This window comes from Mustela putorius, unplaced genomic scaffold (genome assembly GCF_011764305.1).
Source record: "Mustela putorius furo isolate JIRA1106 unplaced genomic scaffold, ASM1176430v1.1 tig00000145_pilon_pilon_pilon, whole genome shotgun sequence".
NCBI classification, from domain to species: Eukaryota; Metazoa; Chordata; class Mammalia; order Carnivora; family Mustelidae; genus Mustela; species Mustela putorius.
The window spans coordinates 38,684,172-38,699,856 of NW_025421294.1; the positions used below are offsets into that span (position 1 = coordinate 38,684,172).

Here is a 15,685-nt window from a genome sequence, read left to right on the forward strand (position 1 = left end):
AGCCTGCTTCCTCTCTCTCTCTCTCTCTGCCTGCTTCTCTGCCTACTTGTGATCTCTGGCTGTCAAATAAATAAATAAAATCTTAAAAAAAAAAAAAAAGCCCCTGTGAAAAGTCAAAATGTTAGGTACTGGTTATCATTTTTAATAAATGCTCCTAGAGTGAACTGGAAAATATGGTCTCATACAGTAGGAATACTTCAAACTGAGAAGTTTCAGAGCTTTTTTCTGGCTCTCAAAACCGTATGAACTTTTATTTGTCCAACTACACTTCCAAGCTGCTGTGAAATACATTCCTGAAAAACCAATATAGGTAGTTTTGGTGTTAGTAGCTAACTTTTCCAAACTCTAAGTATGAAGAAGTCTTCCGGGACTGAGGGATTTACTATTATGCATCATCTTTCTAAGCCTGAAAACTTCCAAACTTCCACCAGTCTTTACCCTCAAGATCACACCTGAGCTATGAATACTTGATTACCTATTTACAATCCCTAGGACCTCCCGGTAAGATTCTTCCTGTGAAAATTTCCTGTTTACCAAAGTGGAAACAAATAACATTATTTTGACCTGGACACCCTTAGAAATGGCGAGGAGTCTAAAGGTAATGTGTGGGGCTCACTACTTCCTGGTGTATAAATCCTGGAGTTTTCAATTACCTGAGTGGCTGGTTGGAAAGAAAATATCCTTTGGAAGAATCAGTAAATAAGAAATGAGTCAGTATGACCACAGGTAGTCCAAAGAAGTCTACAAGAGGAACGTGACACATAGAGACAGTCACCTCATTATGAAATTGACTACCCCTCCGAGGTCATTCCCACCATCCAGAGCAGCCTCCCCTTCTCTCTTCCATTTTACATGAACCTTATGCTCCAGCCAGACCAAACTTCCCACAGGGTGCGCCATGTTCTTCCACAATTCTTCACCATCGTTCACTTGGTCCTTTTGCCTCTGTACTCTTTCCCCTCCTCTTCATCTGGCTGGCTCCTAAAATTCAAGACCTACTAGACTGCAAGTTCCCTGAGAGTAGAAATGACAGTTTTGCTAGAGCTGTTTTCCATGCCTAGCAAAGTAGGAACTCCGTATATAACTGGACGAACGGAAACTCAAAGCATCTCCACCGAGAAGCAGAGAAGCTCTGCCTCACTTCTACACACACACACACACACACACGGACACGCGCGCGCGCGCGCGCGCGATTGACTGCTCGTCTTCAATGTTCCCATGATATCCTGTGATTAATTCTACCGTATCATTTCCGCACGTACTGTAATTATCAGTGAATTCTATGAGGGCAGGGATGATAAGATGATGTAATCCTTTATCCCTGAACAGTGCACAATGCTTGAGACACAGTGGGGAGCTCCATAAATGTTTGTTGAATGAATAACTGGATGCACATGCCAGTGCAGCCCGAAAATACGTGAGCCTTCCTCCGCAAGCACGCGTCCCATCCTTATCTCCGCGCGCCTCCGGCACGCTGCCCCGGTTTCCTCCTCCAATAAAGCGGCTGCTAAGCACTCCGCAACTCCCTACAGATACAGCCCCTGCCCGCTCTAGCCAATTAAAAATCCAACCGCTGCCGCCGTTCCCTCGGGGGACCCTGGCCCCCTCTCGAACTGCATCCCCACCGTGCAGACGCTGGCCAGGGACACAGCGGGAAGACTGGTCGGCCTGGTGGGGCTCCCACCTGCCTGGGCGCCGCCAAAGCCGCCCTTCGCATAGTGCCCCGCGCAAGGAGTGCGGGCTCCAGCGTAGCGGGTCCTCAGCATCCGCACCTCCCCGGAGGGGCGAGCTCCGAACCTGACCCCTTGCCTTTCCACCCGCCACCCCCGGGCACGGGCCATCCCCTCTTCGGGCCCGGGCCCGGGGTGGGCAGCCCAGGCCAGTGCCCGAGTCTCCGACCCGGGCGGGGGCGGGAGCTGGGGCTCCAAGGCGCCGGTCAGCGGCCCGGCGTCCTCCGCCGCCGTCCTCCGCCCTCCGTCTCCAGACCGCAGCGTCGCGCCGGGTTCCCGGGACGGCGGAGCGGAGGCCCGCGGTGCAGAGCGCACTGACCTGGAAGTGGAGCGCCATCTTCCCGGGAGGCGGCGCCGGCCGGCCGCCCCGAGCGCCCGAGGGGAGGGAGCGGAGGCGGGCACCGCGGAAGCCCCAGCCGCCCGCGGGGTCCCTGCGCCGCTGGCTTGCTGGCACGTTCGTCGCCTCGGCCGTGCGGCCCCTGCGTTTGAAGCGCTGGACGGGGCGGGACCTGACGGGACGGGGCGGGGTGACGGAGGCGGTGCGCGGCTGGGGGGTGGGGAGTGGGTGGAGGTAGGCCCGAGGGGGCGGGGCCTGGGGAGCCGGGAATCTCAACCGCCCCCAGCACGGAAGTTTGAACCGATGCTGCTACCTCAGGTGGGTCGTAACCTCTGACATCTTTCCTTTGACACAACCACCACAACTCAACTGTCAGCCATGACCTCTGGTTCTTACATCTTCCGCAAATTCTGTTGATCCTGAAGACTTGCAGCACAACTATGGCCACAGCTTCTGATGCCCCCCTCTCCGTAACTGTTCTAGTTCCCTGAACACCCACTTGCCATGCACAATCTGCCATAATCTTTGACTCCTTCATGCCAGCGGCTTGCTGTTCTTGACCCCTGACTCCCAGAGTCCAACTTCCATTTTCTTTTTAACTTTATTTGGCTTGAAATTGAAATGACAGTGTCTACATGTGTTAAGTTGTAAAATTCTAGCTCGCCTATTACTACTTCTTGCCTATATTTCATTTAATATGAATTTTATTTTACACCAAATGATTCTATTGGAATGAGGATTTATTTGAACAAAAGTAAGTCAAAGTTATTCCTTTCTGGTGCTCTTCATTTCTTCTTGAAGATTGACCCTTCTAGTTGGAGGCATTGTACTTCAGTGTGAAAAATTACTTTAATACTAATTATAGTTTAGGTTTACTAGTGACAAAGTCAGCCTTTGTTAACATGAATACAACTTTATACCTGTATCTTTTATAAGGATAGTTTTGCTAGGTATAGAATTCCATTTTGTCTTTTAAAAAAATGTTCTCAGCATTAAAAAAAAAAAAAAAAAAAGTGTCTTTTCCCTTGATTTCTGGGTGTCATTGTTTCTGTTGTGAAGTTAGCCATGAGTCTGACTATTGCTCCTTTGAAGGTAATACATCTCCTCCCACCCCTGGCTGGCTTAAATTGTTTCTTTTCTTTCTTTTGTGTCTTCAGTAGTTTGAGTGTGATGTAACTCTGTGTGTGTGTGTGTGTGTGTGTGTGTGTGTGTTATCCTGCTTGGGATTCCTAAGGCTTCTTAAATATGAAATCTGATATTTTTATCAGTTTTTGAAAATTATCTGTATTTCTGTTCCTTTCTCTCTCTTCTCTTTCTGGAACTCCAGTTACATCTACATTAGATCTTTTTAAGTATTCCATATGTCTCTTACACTCTTTTCTGTATTTTTTGTCTTTTTTTTCTCGTTGTGTTTTAATCCGCATGTTTTTTTACTGGCCTGTCACCCAGTCAGTAGAAACTGTGTTCTGCTGTGTCTTAGTGCTGCTACACAACCCCTCTATCAGAATCTTAATTTTAGTTATAATATTTCCAGGTCCAGAATTTTCATTTTCATTTTCCCTTTCCATTCGTTTAACAGATTCTAAGGCTCTGGTGGAATTGTTTATCTTTCTTTCCTCTATTTTCTTGAACATTTTAATCATATAATTTAAAGCACCAATCAGATAACTCCAATATCTGAATCACCTATGAGCCCTTCCAGCTTTCGGCATTTGGTCCTATTTTTTAAGCATGCCTTATAATTTCTTACTAAATGTCAGACAGTGTAATAGAAAAATTGTAGAGACTGTGGATGATACCAGCTTTCTCCAAAGAGGATTAAGTTTTCTTATTGTAGTAGGCAGACAGAATACAAGTGAATCACCTTAATCTGATTGGGACTTGGTCTTAGGCTTTTAAATTCAAATTTATTTCAGGTTTGCCCTTATTCCTAGGTCATGGTTCTTAATAAATCTTAATAGATCTTGAAAGCCTAAATATTTTCCAAGACCCCTCTACCTTGTGGGCCTTGAACTCTAATCCCCATTTCCCCAATTCTGTGAAACTATGCTAAAATCTCTGTTTACCTCTTCAGGTGCTATTCTGCTCAGTCCCTTAAAGTCTCTTCCTGTGCATGTATGTCTTAAAATTTTACTGGTGATTTAAAGGGAATTTATACACAGATTTTGGAGCTCACATCTCTGTGATTTTCTTCTCTCTAGAATTGTGTCCTTCACATCCTAGCTGCATTTGTTCCTAAACTCCCATCTCTGTTCCTAGCCTACAGAGAATGCTACTATCTATTTAGCTCAGTTACCCCTGTGGTAATTCAAAATGCCCCATGGGTGGGAACAGACCTGAATGTGGTCCTTGCCCTCAGTGCTTTCTTGCTCTCCAGAGTTAAGCCAATCAAGTCTTGTCTTTATAGGTTCTTCCCTCGAGCCTTCTAGCAATTGTTACATGTGTGTGCCATTAATATACATTAAATTATCAAATTTATATCTATTATATATGTAATATATTAACATATTTGTTAAAAGTGTGTATCTCTGTGTGTGTTTGTCCTGTTTTTATAATTGATTTAAGTGGGAGGTCTAATTCAACATAAACTACTCCATTATGATCAGACTGTTTGCATCTCCCATTCTTCGTCCTTGATTTACAGAGCTTATCCCGAGCACATGAATCCTTGTCCCCATAACCCAACTCCTAAACTTGAAAATGTTTAATTTCCTCATTCTGCCATTTATGATTCCTATATCCCAAAGTTTTTGATTCCTATATTCTAACTTCTATGTCCATGCTTTAAGACTTTTAATATCCAGTCTCATTTGTGACTCTTAATCCCTAGCACCAGTGTTGATTTCTGCCATCCCTATTGTATCTGCCACACAATACTCTGTTATTTTAACTGCCTATTGTCTAACTTCTGAATCCCAGTCCACATTTTAAAGTTATTGTTTTAAAGTAGCATTTCTATTACCTCAAAAATTAAGCCATTACAAGAGGAACAATTTCTTGAGATTTGATCATTCGGCTTTTTCTTTCCCCATACCAGACTATCCTTGGCACAAATATAAGGTTGTGATAAGAACAGCAGCTGACTATTCTGTGGATTTACAAGGTAACTCAGAAAAGGAAAAACCAATTCTTTTTTCCCTTTAAATTTGAGTGACTTCTAAAGATTTCAGTTTATAATGAACTCTCCCTTCCCTGATTTTCTAACAAGATATGCATACAACTCCATATCTTTTTTGTCAATTAATAAAATTTAAGATAGAATTGTGTCCCTGCAGCTATTAAAACTATCACAAGGGGCACCTGGGTGGTCCAGTCAGTTAAGCAACTGCCTTTGGCTCAGGTCATGATCTCAGGGTCCTGGGATAGAACCCTGAATCAGGTTCTCTGCTCAGCAGGGAGTCTGCTTCTCCCTCTCCTTGCCCCTACTCTCTCTATCTCCCTCTCTCTCTCTCTCAAATAAATAAATAAAATCTTTAAAAAAGAATTTTTTTTAAACTGGTACAAAAGATGTTCCAGGATGTCAAATAATTCATTTCTATTACAAAACTCAATTAAAGGAGGTACATTTAGGGCTCTTAGGAATTAAAATATCTTCTTCTATGTCAACTAGCCTTCTAAAAAAGACAAATGGATATTTGATCTTTGTATCTTTTCAGGAAATTCAATTAACGTTTGTAATTCTGGTACCTTGGGAAATTCACCTAACGTCTTTTGAGTTTTGATTTGTTATTTATTGTTTCTATAACAGGGCTTATGTGGGCCTGAACTGTGGGGCTGAACTGTGGGACTGAAACTTCAAAATAGCAACTAACTAAACAAACACCACCACCAACAACAACAACAATAACAACAAAAACAAAACAATACAAAACCTTTCAAAATAGCCAACTAAATTTTTTTTTTAAGATTTTATTTATTTATTTGACAGAGAGATGAAGAAAGCCAGAGAGTACAAGTTGGGGGGAGGGCAGAGGGAGAAGGAGAAGCAGGCTTCCTACTGAGCAGGGAGCCCTATGCAGGGTTCTATCGCAGGGCCCTCCTGGGATCATGACCTGAGCCAAAGTCAGATGCTTAACCAGTTGAGCCACCCAGGCGCCCCTCCAACTAAAATTCTTACATTATCAAAACGTAAAATATAAAACCTATGGTCAATCATTTAATTTAGTAGGAATATAAGCAAAAACAGGAAACATTAGTGCACACCTTCATTAATTTGCTCTACAAAGTATAATTTTATTAAATACACTTAATAAGTTTACTTAATACCTCAGTAAGTTTAATACCAGCAGAAGGCAGGCAAATGGGAGAAACAAGAGAAAAATGCGTCCAAAAAATTCAAATTTATATAAAACCCCTCCAACACACAACAGCTGTCTAAAATGTGTTTATTTGTATATATTTCTTTCATATTGGTTAGTTTCAACTTTTCTATTTTATCAAGACATTAACCTTAAACTCTGTTTATTTAAATATCCAGTGTGAAACCAGAGTAACAAAATTTCTTCTCCTCTGGTGGTATAAGTAGGAGTTATTTTGCGGTCTTTATTATTATACCTATACTAAAAACTGTACACACTTTAGTTTAATTTATTTGACACTTTTTTTTAAAGATTTTATTTATTTTTTCAACAGAGAGAGATCACAAGTAGGCAGAGAGGCAGGTGGAGAGAGAGAGGAGGAAGCAGGCTCCCCACCAAGGAGAGAGCCCGATGCAGGGCTTGATCCCAGGACCTTGGGATCATGACCTGAGCCGAAGGCAGAGACTTTGCCCTCTGAGCCACCCAGGGGCCCCTTATTTTTCACTTTTACACTTTTAATGTAATGGCAGTAACAAAAGTATACTGCTATGTATTAATAATGCTATTTTGACAAATAAAAACTAACATTTTTCATTTATATATATAAATGTGTATATATATATATATAATTTGCTTATTAATTCTTCCACATAATAATAAAGCATTGATTACCTCAGGAAGATAATAATATTATATTAACTATGTATCCTTAACATTATCTCTAAGCACCCTCATAATAAAATGTCACTGACATGTAGTGCTATTGGATAAAGTAGTATACACATTCTGAAAAGCGATTTGTAATATGTACCAAGAATCTTGAAAATATCTATCATCTTCACCCAACTTCAAGAAAGTGATTCTAAGAAAATAACTGCCAAAAAAAAGTTTTATATGTGAGGGTATTTGTTAAAGCATAATTTATAATGGGGGAAAGCTGGAAAGGTTAAGTAAATTATGGTACAACATATGGCAGAATCCTATACAGACATTAAGGATTGTATTTATAGAGTTTTGTAGAACTGTGGAAAATGCTATGTTAAGAAGTTAAGTATAAAAGGCAAAATGGGGCGCCTGGGTGGCTCAGTGGGTTAAGCCGCTGCCTTCAGCTCAGGTCGTGATCTCAGGGTCCTGGGATCGAGTCCCACATCAGGCTCCCTGCTGAGCAGAGAGCCTGTTTCCTCCTCTCTCTCTCTGCCTGCCTTTCTGCCTACTTGTGATCTCTCTCTGTCAAATAAATAAATAAAATCTTAAAAAAAAAAAAAGGGCAAAATGGAACGGTACACCATTCAAATGAAATGAAAGAAGGCATAGAAAAAAATGGAACAGAATGCGAACAAATGTTAACTCTTAATGAGTCGTGGAATTAACAGGTGATTTTTTTCTTCTTCATGTTTCATTTTCAAGATTTTCTAAAATATACATTATTCATTTTTATAATCCGAGAAAAACTTGTGATATAATAAAAAACCAGACCTAAACAGATTACTGTTAATGCTCACTAAAGAAGCACTTTTTAAAAAAGTGCTGGTGGAAGCCACATATATATGGGTAAAGGACATTTGGAAAAGGTGAGTTTGATCAGACGGGCTCTATTGCTACAAATCTTTTTTGATATAAGGGAAACTCTGTGTGTGTGTGTATGTGTGTGTGTGTGTGTGTGTGTGTGTGTGTGATTTTTTAAAATAATGCAGTCTTAAATTGAAACGGAGAGTATAAAATGTGTAAATTATAGGAGAATAGGACAAGAAAAAAGAGCTGTCCCTGGCAATAGCTCATTTTAAAAATAAGCATTTCCCCATTTCTAGCACTTTCTTCAAAAACATTTCTATAAAATACATTTAGTCCTTCTCCATGAAAGCAATACTCTTTAATTGTTTTTAGGGTGAAACTAATTTGGACTAAGATATACAATTAGATCCCTCACATACTAATATTACTTTGAGTAGGCAAGAGCTAAACCATTTCTTAAAACCTAAGTCCTTTCCTTAAGGGTCAACATTTTCCTTTCACCAAGACTTATGTTTTAAATTTACCGTGAGGATACACAGCTGACCAGGCAAATCTCTTATAAAAAAAAATGAAAGAGCTTAAGAATAGCTCAAGGAAAACCAAGCCATCACCTTTTCTTTCTCCTTTCTTCTGCCTCATATCTCCCCTGCCCCAACACACATTCAAAACCAGCCCCCAGGTTAGGTTATGCCATACTTAGGAGCTTAGGGAAGATGAGTCAATACTGATGCCCACATTTAGTCCTTTTCAATTGTAGCAACTTATTTTTAAGAGTATTTCTTTTATTTTCTCCTGATTATAAAAGAAATCCATGATTTTTATATAAAATCTAGTGGTACAGAATTATACAAAATCAAAAAGTGAAAGTTGCCAAGAGTGGTAGCTGCTCAAAACTAATCCATCTTGATTTAATGTGTCCTTCCAAGCCTCTGTCTCTGCACATAAATATGTGGGCAAACTTTTTTTTTTTTTCATACAAATGAGATCATGCTATAATCCTGTTTTACACCTTGATTTTTACACCTTGATTTTTACACCTTGATGTATTTTAGGTATCTTTCATGTCAGTATCATAGATCCATGTCATTTCTTTTCAAGAACTCCTTAATATTTCACTGTTGTATGTCATATAATCATTTATTTAATCAGTCCTCTACCGAAGGAAATTTGTGTTTGTCTACTCTTTTTCATTATTAAAAATAAAACATATATAACAGCAATAATTTTAGTTCATTAAATGAACTATTAGAATTCTCTATAACTAGAAAAAGTAGAAAAGACAAAAATTTGTCCCTCAGATATATAAAATACTGCTCCTAAAAACACTTTTCCAGGTTGACTTATATATACATTGACCATATCGTTTATTTTTCACCTAGAGTACTTTTGAAAGTATTAATGCATGCTCTGGGATAGTCCTAAAGCCATCTAACAGAGTGGAGCACAGTCCACACCAATTGTTGCAAAAGAAGATTGGTGGAGTCTCTGTGGGACAAGAAACGTGAAAAGAGCTTCTGTGTAGGAGGGCTGGTTGACAAGGGTATCAGATCCTGAATGGGATGAAGAGAGTGACTATGCATGAGAGTGATCTGGTTCTTCTTGGGGTGTCAGAGACAGCAGGGGAAGAAGACGTCTATGCAGAGTTTTAGCCCATTGTAGAGATTTAGAGCCCCAGTGGCATGAAGAGGGTATCCATGCATTGAAGAGGGGGATGGTGCAGGACTTTAGAGCTTAACAGATCTGAGAAAGACATCTGTGCAGCAACGTGGGTGAGGGAAGCTAGATGTGGGGATTCAGAGCCTGAGCAAGGTGAGGAGGGCTTTCATGTACAGTGGTACCCTGATAAAGGGTATCAGAGCCCAAGTAGGGGTAAAAAGATAACCACCCCAGGGCAGAGTTAGAAGTGGAGTTGGGAAACTGGTTACATACTAGGGAGTTGATAAAATAAATAAATATATTAAGAATAATGGAAACCAAATTTCTCACTGTAGGAGAAGGGCTTTGCAAATATGGAAAGGGGGATAACTACAATAAACTCTGTGGTGTTGGATTGGAAATATCACTGAAAATTCATCATTTTCACTATATAGAGATAAATATAGAAATAAATGTAGGTGTGTGTGTATGTATGTGTGCATGTATATCTCTACTGAGAATGCCTGAGGTTAGCAAGACTGAAATAATAATGAGCACACCTAACATTCAGGACTTGGCTTCTAAATACTATTTTCTACTCACAGGAACCAGGACTCCTTGGAAAAATGGCTGATTCCACATCAAGGCATGTAAGTACAAGATAAATCTGGAACATCTTGAGGTGTAAGAAAGTAAGGAAATCCTCAAAGAATGAAGGGGATATGTCAAAAGAACATGGAGAAAACTTGAAGGGGCTTCCACTTGCCAAATCTAGAACAATTCAGGCATCAAAACAAATAATGATTATAATAGATTAAAATTCACTGAATAAAATAAGAAACCTAAATAATATACTAGAATTAGTACATATTAATAGAAGTGAATAAATGAATAAATTGGAAGTTTACATAGTCTCACAGCAGTTCCTCACAAAATACTAATTAATTAGAAGGTTAAAAAAAATAACTTTTTGGCCCAGAAGTCTGTCATCTGCCAACTTTAATTGAATGATTAATGCATATAACATTAATAATGGGACAAATCTAAATCATGTGCCATTTAACACAATGCAATAGGAAGAACACAATACTATCTCTGTAATAGCCTTGCAAAAGGTGCATACCTGACTCTAACTGTGAGGAAGCATTGGACAAACTCAAATGTAGAGACATTCTACAAGACAACTGGCCTGTAATCTCCACAAGTGCCTACATGATGAAAGATCTCTCAATAACCTCGTTAAATTTATTCTTAAGTATTGCATTCTGTTTGATGCTACTGTAAATGGGATTGCTTTCTTAACTTTTTTTTCCTGATAGCTTGTTGTTAGTGTATAGGAATAAAACTGATTTTTGTGTATTGATTTTGAACCCTGAAACTTTACTGAATTCATTTATTAATTCTAACATTTTTTTTTTGGTAGAGAGTTAAGGGTTTTCTATATATAACATGCCATCTGTAAATAGAGACAGTTTTACTTTTTCCTTTCTGATTTAGATGCCTTTATTTTCTCTTTCTTGCCTAATGGCTGTGGCTACAACTTCTAGTACTATGTTAGAGGAAAAGTGGTGAAAATGGCCATCCTTGTCTAATTCCTGATCTTAGAAGAAAAGCTTTCAGCTTTCCACCATTGAGCATGATGTTAGATATAGGCTTGTCATATATAGCCTTTATTATGCTGAGGTACATCTTCTCTATCCCTAGTTTGTGGAGTTTTCTATCATGAAAATTTTTTGTCGGATGCTTTTTCCTGTATCTATTGAGGTGATCATATAATTTCTGTCCTTCATTTTGTTACTGTAGTGTATCACATTTATTGATTTGCATATATTAAACCATCTTGCCTCCCTGGAATAAATCCCACTTGGTCATAGTGTATGATTCTTGTAATGTATTATTGAATTCAGATTGTTGATATTTTGTTGAGAATATTTGCATCTATGTTAATCAGGGATATTGGCCTGTAATTTCCCTTCTTATAGCATCTTTGTCTGGCTTTAGTATCAGGGTGATACTCATAAAAGGACTTTGGAAGCATTCCCTCCTTTTCTAGTTTTTGGAAGAGTTTGTGATGGATTGGCATTAATTATTCTTTAACGTTTGTCAGAATTTGTCAGTGAAATCACCTGGTCCTGGACTTTTCTTTGTTGGGGGTTTTTTGATTAATGACTCAATCTCTTTACTACTGATTAGTCTATTCAGATTTTCTGTTTCTTCATGATTCATTCATGGCAGGCTCTAAGTTTCTAGGATTTTAGCCTTTTCTTAAAGATTATCTAATTTATTGTCGTACAATTGTGCATAGTAGTTTCTTCTGATCCTTTTTATTTCTATGCTATCGGTTGTAATGTCTTCTCTTTTATTTCTGATTTTATTTATTTGAGCCTTCTCTTTTTTTCTTAGCTAGTTAAGCTGAAGATTTGTCAATTTTGCTTATATTTTCAAAAAACCACCTCTCAGTTTCATTAATATTTTCTGTTGTCTTTTTAGTTTCCATTTATTTCTCCTCTTTGTGACTTCCGCCTTTTTTTTTTTTAAAGATTTTATTTATTTGACATAGAGAAATCACAAGTAGGCAGAGAGGCAGGCAGAAAGAGAGAGGAGGAAGCAGGCTCCCTGCCAAGCAGAGAGCCTGATGAGGACTCCATCCCAGGACCCTGAGATCATGACCTGAGCTGAAGGCAGAGGTTTAACCCACTGAGCCATTCAGGCGCCCCTACTTCCTCCTTTCTACTAACTTTGGGCTTAGTTTTTTCTTTTTTTCTGTTCTTTGAAATGTAAAATTATAGGTTTTTTATTTGAAATCTTTCTTTTTTTCATCATGTAGGCATTTATGGCTATAATCATTCACATTAGAAGTCCTTTTGCCGCCCATAAGTTTTGGTATGTTTTGTTTCCATTTTCATTTGTCTCAAAATGTTTTTAAATTTTTTTTTCATTTCTTCTTTGACCCATTGGTTGTTCAGGAGCATGTTGTTTAATCTCCATGTATTTGGAAATTTTCCAGTCTTATTCTTATAATTAATTTTTAGTTTCATTGTATCATGGTCAGAAAAGGTGCTTGATATTATTTCAATCTTCTCAAATTCATTAAGACTTGTTTTGTGTTCTACATGTGCTTGAGAAGAATGTGTATTCTGCTGCTATTGGATGGAATGTTCCATACATACCTGTTAAGTCCATCTGGTCTAACATGTAGTTTAAGTCCTATATTTCTGTATGGATTTTCTCCCTGGATGATCTATTCATTGCTGTAAGTGGGGTATACAAGTCCCCTACTATTACTGTAATGCTATTTCATCCAGAATAATTCTTTACAGACAAATTCCAATCTATAAACATAGAATTAATGCTATGTAACCCCTAATAAAGAATTGATTTAGGCAATAATCTTCATTTGGTTTAAGATTATTTTTTGAATGATGATGGAGAAATTTGTCACAGTGAGATCAGGCTTTTACCTCCTTAAACAACTGACCAATATTAGCATGACTGAAAGTAGGACAATCAGACCTCGTATGCTTCTGTTGTGATGCAAGAGGATGTCCACAACACCCCCATGAAGGGCACTTGCCCAAAATGCTGAACCTAACTCTAAATAAGTATCAGAGAAAACATCAACTAATAGGAAGTATGGGGGAACAGAAAAATAAGTTAAGTGTCTATCACCACTCCTAAGGGAGTCCACAGATAAATCCAGAACTTGTAGTATTTTATGTAAACAGATCACCTGATTTTTGCAATAAGCCAATGACATAAAAAAAAAAAGTAAGGATGGGTGAGGGCACTTTTCTAGCTTAAAGAGATTTGAGAAACCAAATAACCAACTGTGATGTAAAGACTGTGTTTGGAGCTTGATTTATTTATTTATTTAAGATTTTATTTATTTATTTGAGAGAAAGAGAGAGAAAGAGTGCAAGTGAGAGAGCACAAGCAGAGGAAAGGAAGAAGTGGGCTGGGCTTTGGGCTTAGTTTGTTCTTTTTTTAGTTCTTTGAAATGTAAAAGTAAAATGTAAAATTAGGTTGTTTACTTGAGACCAAGCGGGGAGCCTGAGGCAAGGATCTATCCCAGATCGCAGAATGCTGGGATCTTGACCTGAGCCAAAGGCAAATGTTTAACCAACTAAGCCACTCAGGTGACCCTGGAGCCTAATTTTTAAAAACTGACTATAAAAGGACATTTTTTAGACAATTGGGGAAATGTGAAAATTATGGACTGGGTGGTAGATGATGCCAAAAAAATACTATTAAGCTTTTTAGTTATGATAAAGGAATTGTGATTGTGTATGAAAGTGTCATATATTCTATAGACCTATACTGAGGGATGGAAGGTGAAAGAATATGAAATCTGGGGATAGCGTTTAGATATTTTGGCAAAGAAAAAAGCAAAACAAAAAAGAATTGGACAAGTCAATGTAGCAAAATGTTGGTAATAACTGAATCTGAGTAATGTGCTTTCTTATACTGTTCTCTCTACTTTTGATGATGCTAGAAAATTCTTTTTTTTTTTTAAAGATTTTATTTATTTATTTGACACAGATCACAAGTAGGCAGAGAGGCAGGCAGAGAGAGAGAGGAGGAAGCAGGCTCCCTGCTGAGCAGAGAGCCCGATGTGGGGCTCGATCCCAGGACCCCGGGATCATGACCTGAGCCGAAGGGAGAGGCTTTAACTCACTGAGCCACCCAGGCGCCCCTAGAAAATTCTTATAATAAAATAAGTAACCCTAAATTCTTATAATAGAATAAAAAACCCTTCAATGGCTTCATGGCTTACTGTGAAAAACCCCAACTCTGTATTATGAACATAGGGTCCTCTTACCTAGCCCAATCCTTCTTTTCCAGATTAATTTATTATTACTCCTGTTCAGGCCCTCTGCACAGTTGGAGTGAATGATCTGCAGGACATTATTCTCCTCACTGCTTTGCATACACTGTTTCTTTCACTAAATTCTGTCTCCACCCATTATTCTGAGAATGCCCTAGAGGTGTGGTTTAAAAAACAGGTAACTACTCTTTATTGAGTGCCTACTCCGGGCAAGGCAATGCACTGAGTGACTGACATATATTCATTATTAAATAATCCTGAGACATTCCTGAGAAGGTGAGACAACAAGGTCAAAGAGGTTAAGTGATTTGCTCATGGTCTTTTTATTCTGAAACATATTATGCAGTTTATTTGTTTACTTGTTTAACTCTATCAGTGATTGTTAAACTTGAGCATAAATTGGGGCCATCTGTAACAATTATTTTAAAAGGCTGATTTGTGAGACACAGTCCCTATATCCTGGATCCTTTTTGACTGGAGTTGGGACCTGTAGTTGGTCCTTTCACCAAGGTGTCAAGATAATCCCGTAACTGTGGTCTCTGAGCCACACTTTGAGTAGCACTACATTCTCCCTTCCATCCTTTTCCTCTGTTACCGTGTGTGGACCTCCAAGTTCTATCTATGAGATCATACATGTGGAATGATTTTGTAAATAGAATACCTTGAATATATGATTTATTATTATATTGCCTGATATGATAACAGTGGAAACATTTTAATATTTCAAACTTAAATCTTAAAATGTGATCTGGAGGAAAGAGTTCATTAACATCATCAACAACTATATTGACTGCCTGTGTGTACTGTTCAAATAACTCAGATACGTGCATTGAAATACATCCATTATCACCAGGAAGGACCACTTTGTCTGCCTTTTTCTTCCACCCTACACATGGTGAAATTTTACAACCACAAGTGACATTATTTTGAGTGAAATTCTCTGTTTTTGAGGAGGCAAAGAAATAACAGAAGGTATAAGAAAACAAATTCGAGTGAGAAATTTATGTAAAAAAAATGGCTTTCGTGTTTAAATAATTTTTTTTTGCAAATAACTTGTGCATGTATAAATTCAATTGGCACAAATAACTGAGGTGGTTTTTTTTTCCCCTACTCAAATGGTAGACTTTTAGCCAAAATTGTGACAAAAATATATGTAGAACTTAAGAAGCATGGAAAGGAGAATCCCAGTGACAAAGAAACCTTGCATTATAAACTTACTCAGAAGCTCCTGTCTTTTAGGATGGGAAAAAGAATTGTTAAAAATTCTAGAAGACCTGGTAAGAATAAAGCTGTGAAGATGTTGTACCAAGTTGGGTGGGGAATGTTGAGGTGAAAAAGAAATATAGGA

At 38.5% G+C, this 15,685-nt stretch overlaps 1 protein-coding gene across 8 annotated transcripts in view; it reads right to left on the reverse strand.

The window, feature by feature from the left end:
• The window catches only part of RANBP17 (RAN binding protein 17), a 314,839-nt gene extending 312,570 nt beyond the window's left edge, over positions 1–2,269 (reverse strand). For 6 of the 8 annotated variants that reach the window (XR_001181445.2, XR_006605410.1, XM_013062142.2 and 3 more), the window contains exon 1: positions 2,050–2,195. Coding sequence is in view for 5 of the 8 variants with exons in the window: in XM_013062142.2 (XP_012917596.1) it covers positions 2,050–2,067 (18 nt within the window). In the remaining 3 variants the exon portion in view is untranslated. Of the gene's footprint in view, positions 1–2,049 lie in introns of all 8 variants that reach the window. The other 2 variants (XM_013062214.2, XM_045075612.1) reach the window with 2 other exon arrangements.
• Positions 2,270–15,685: the final 13,416 nt, after the last annotated feature.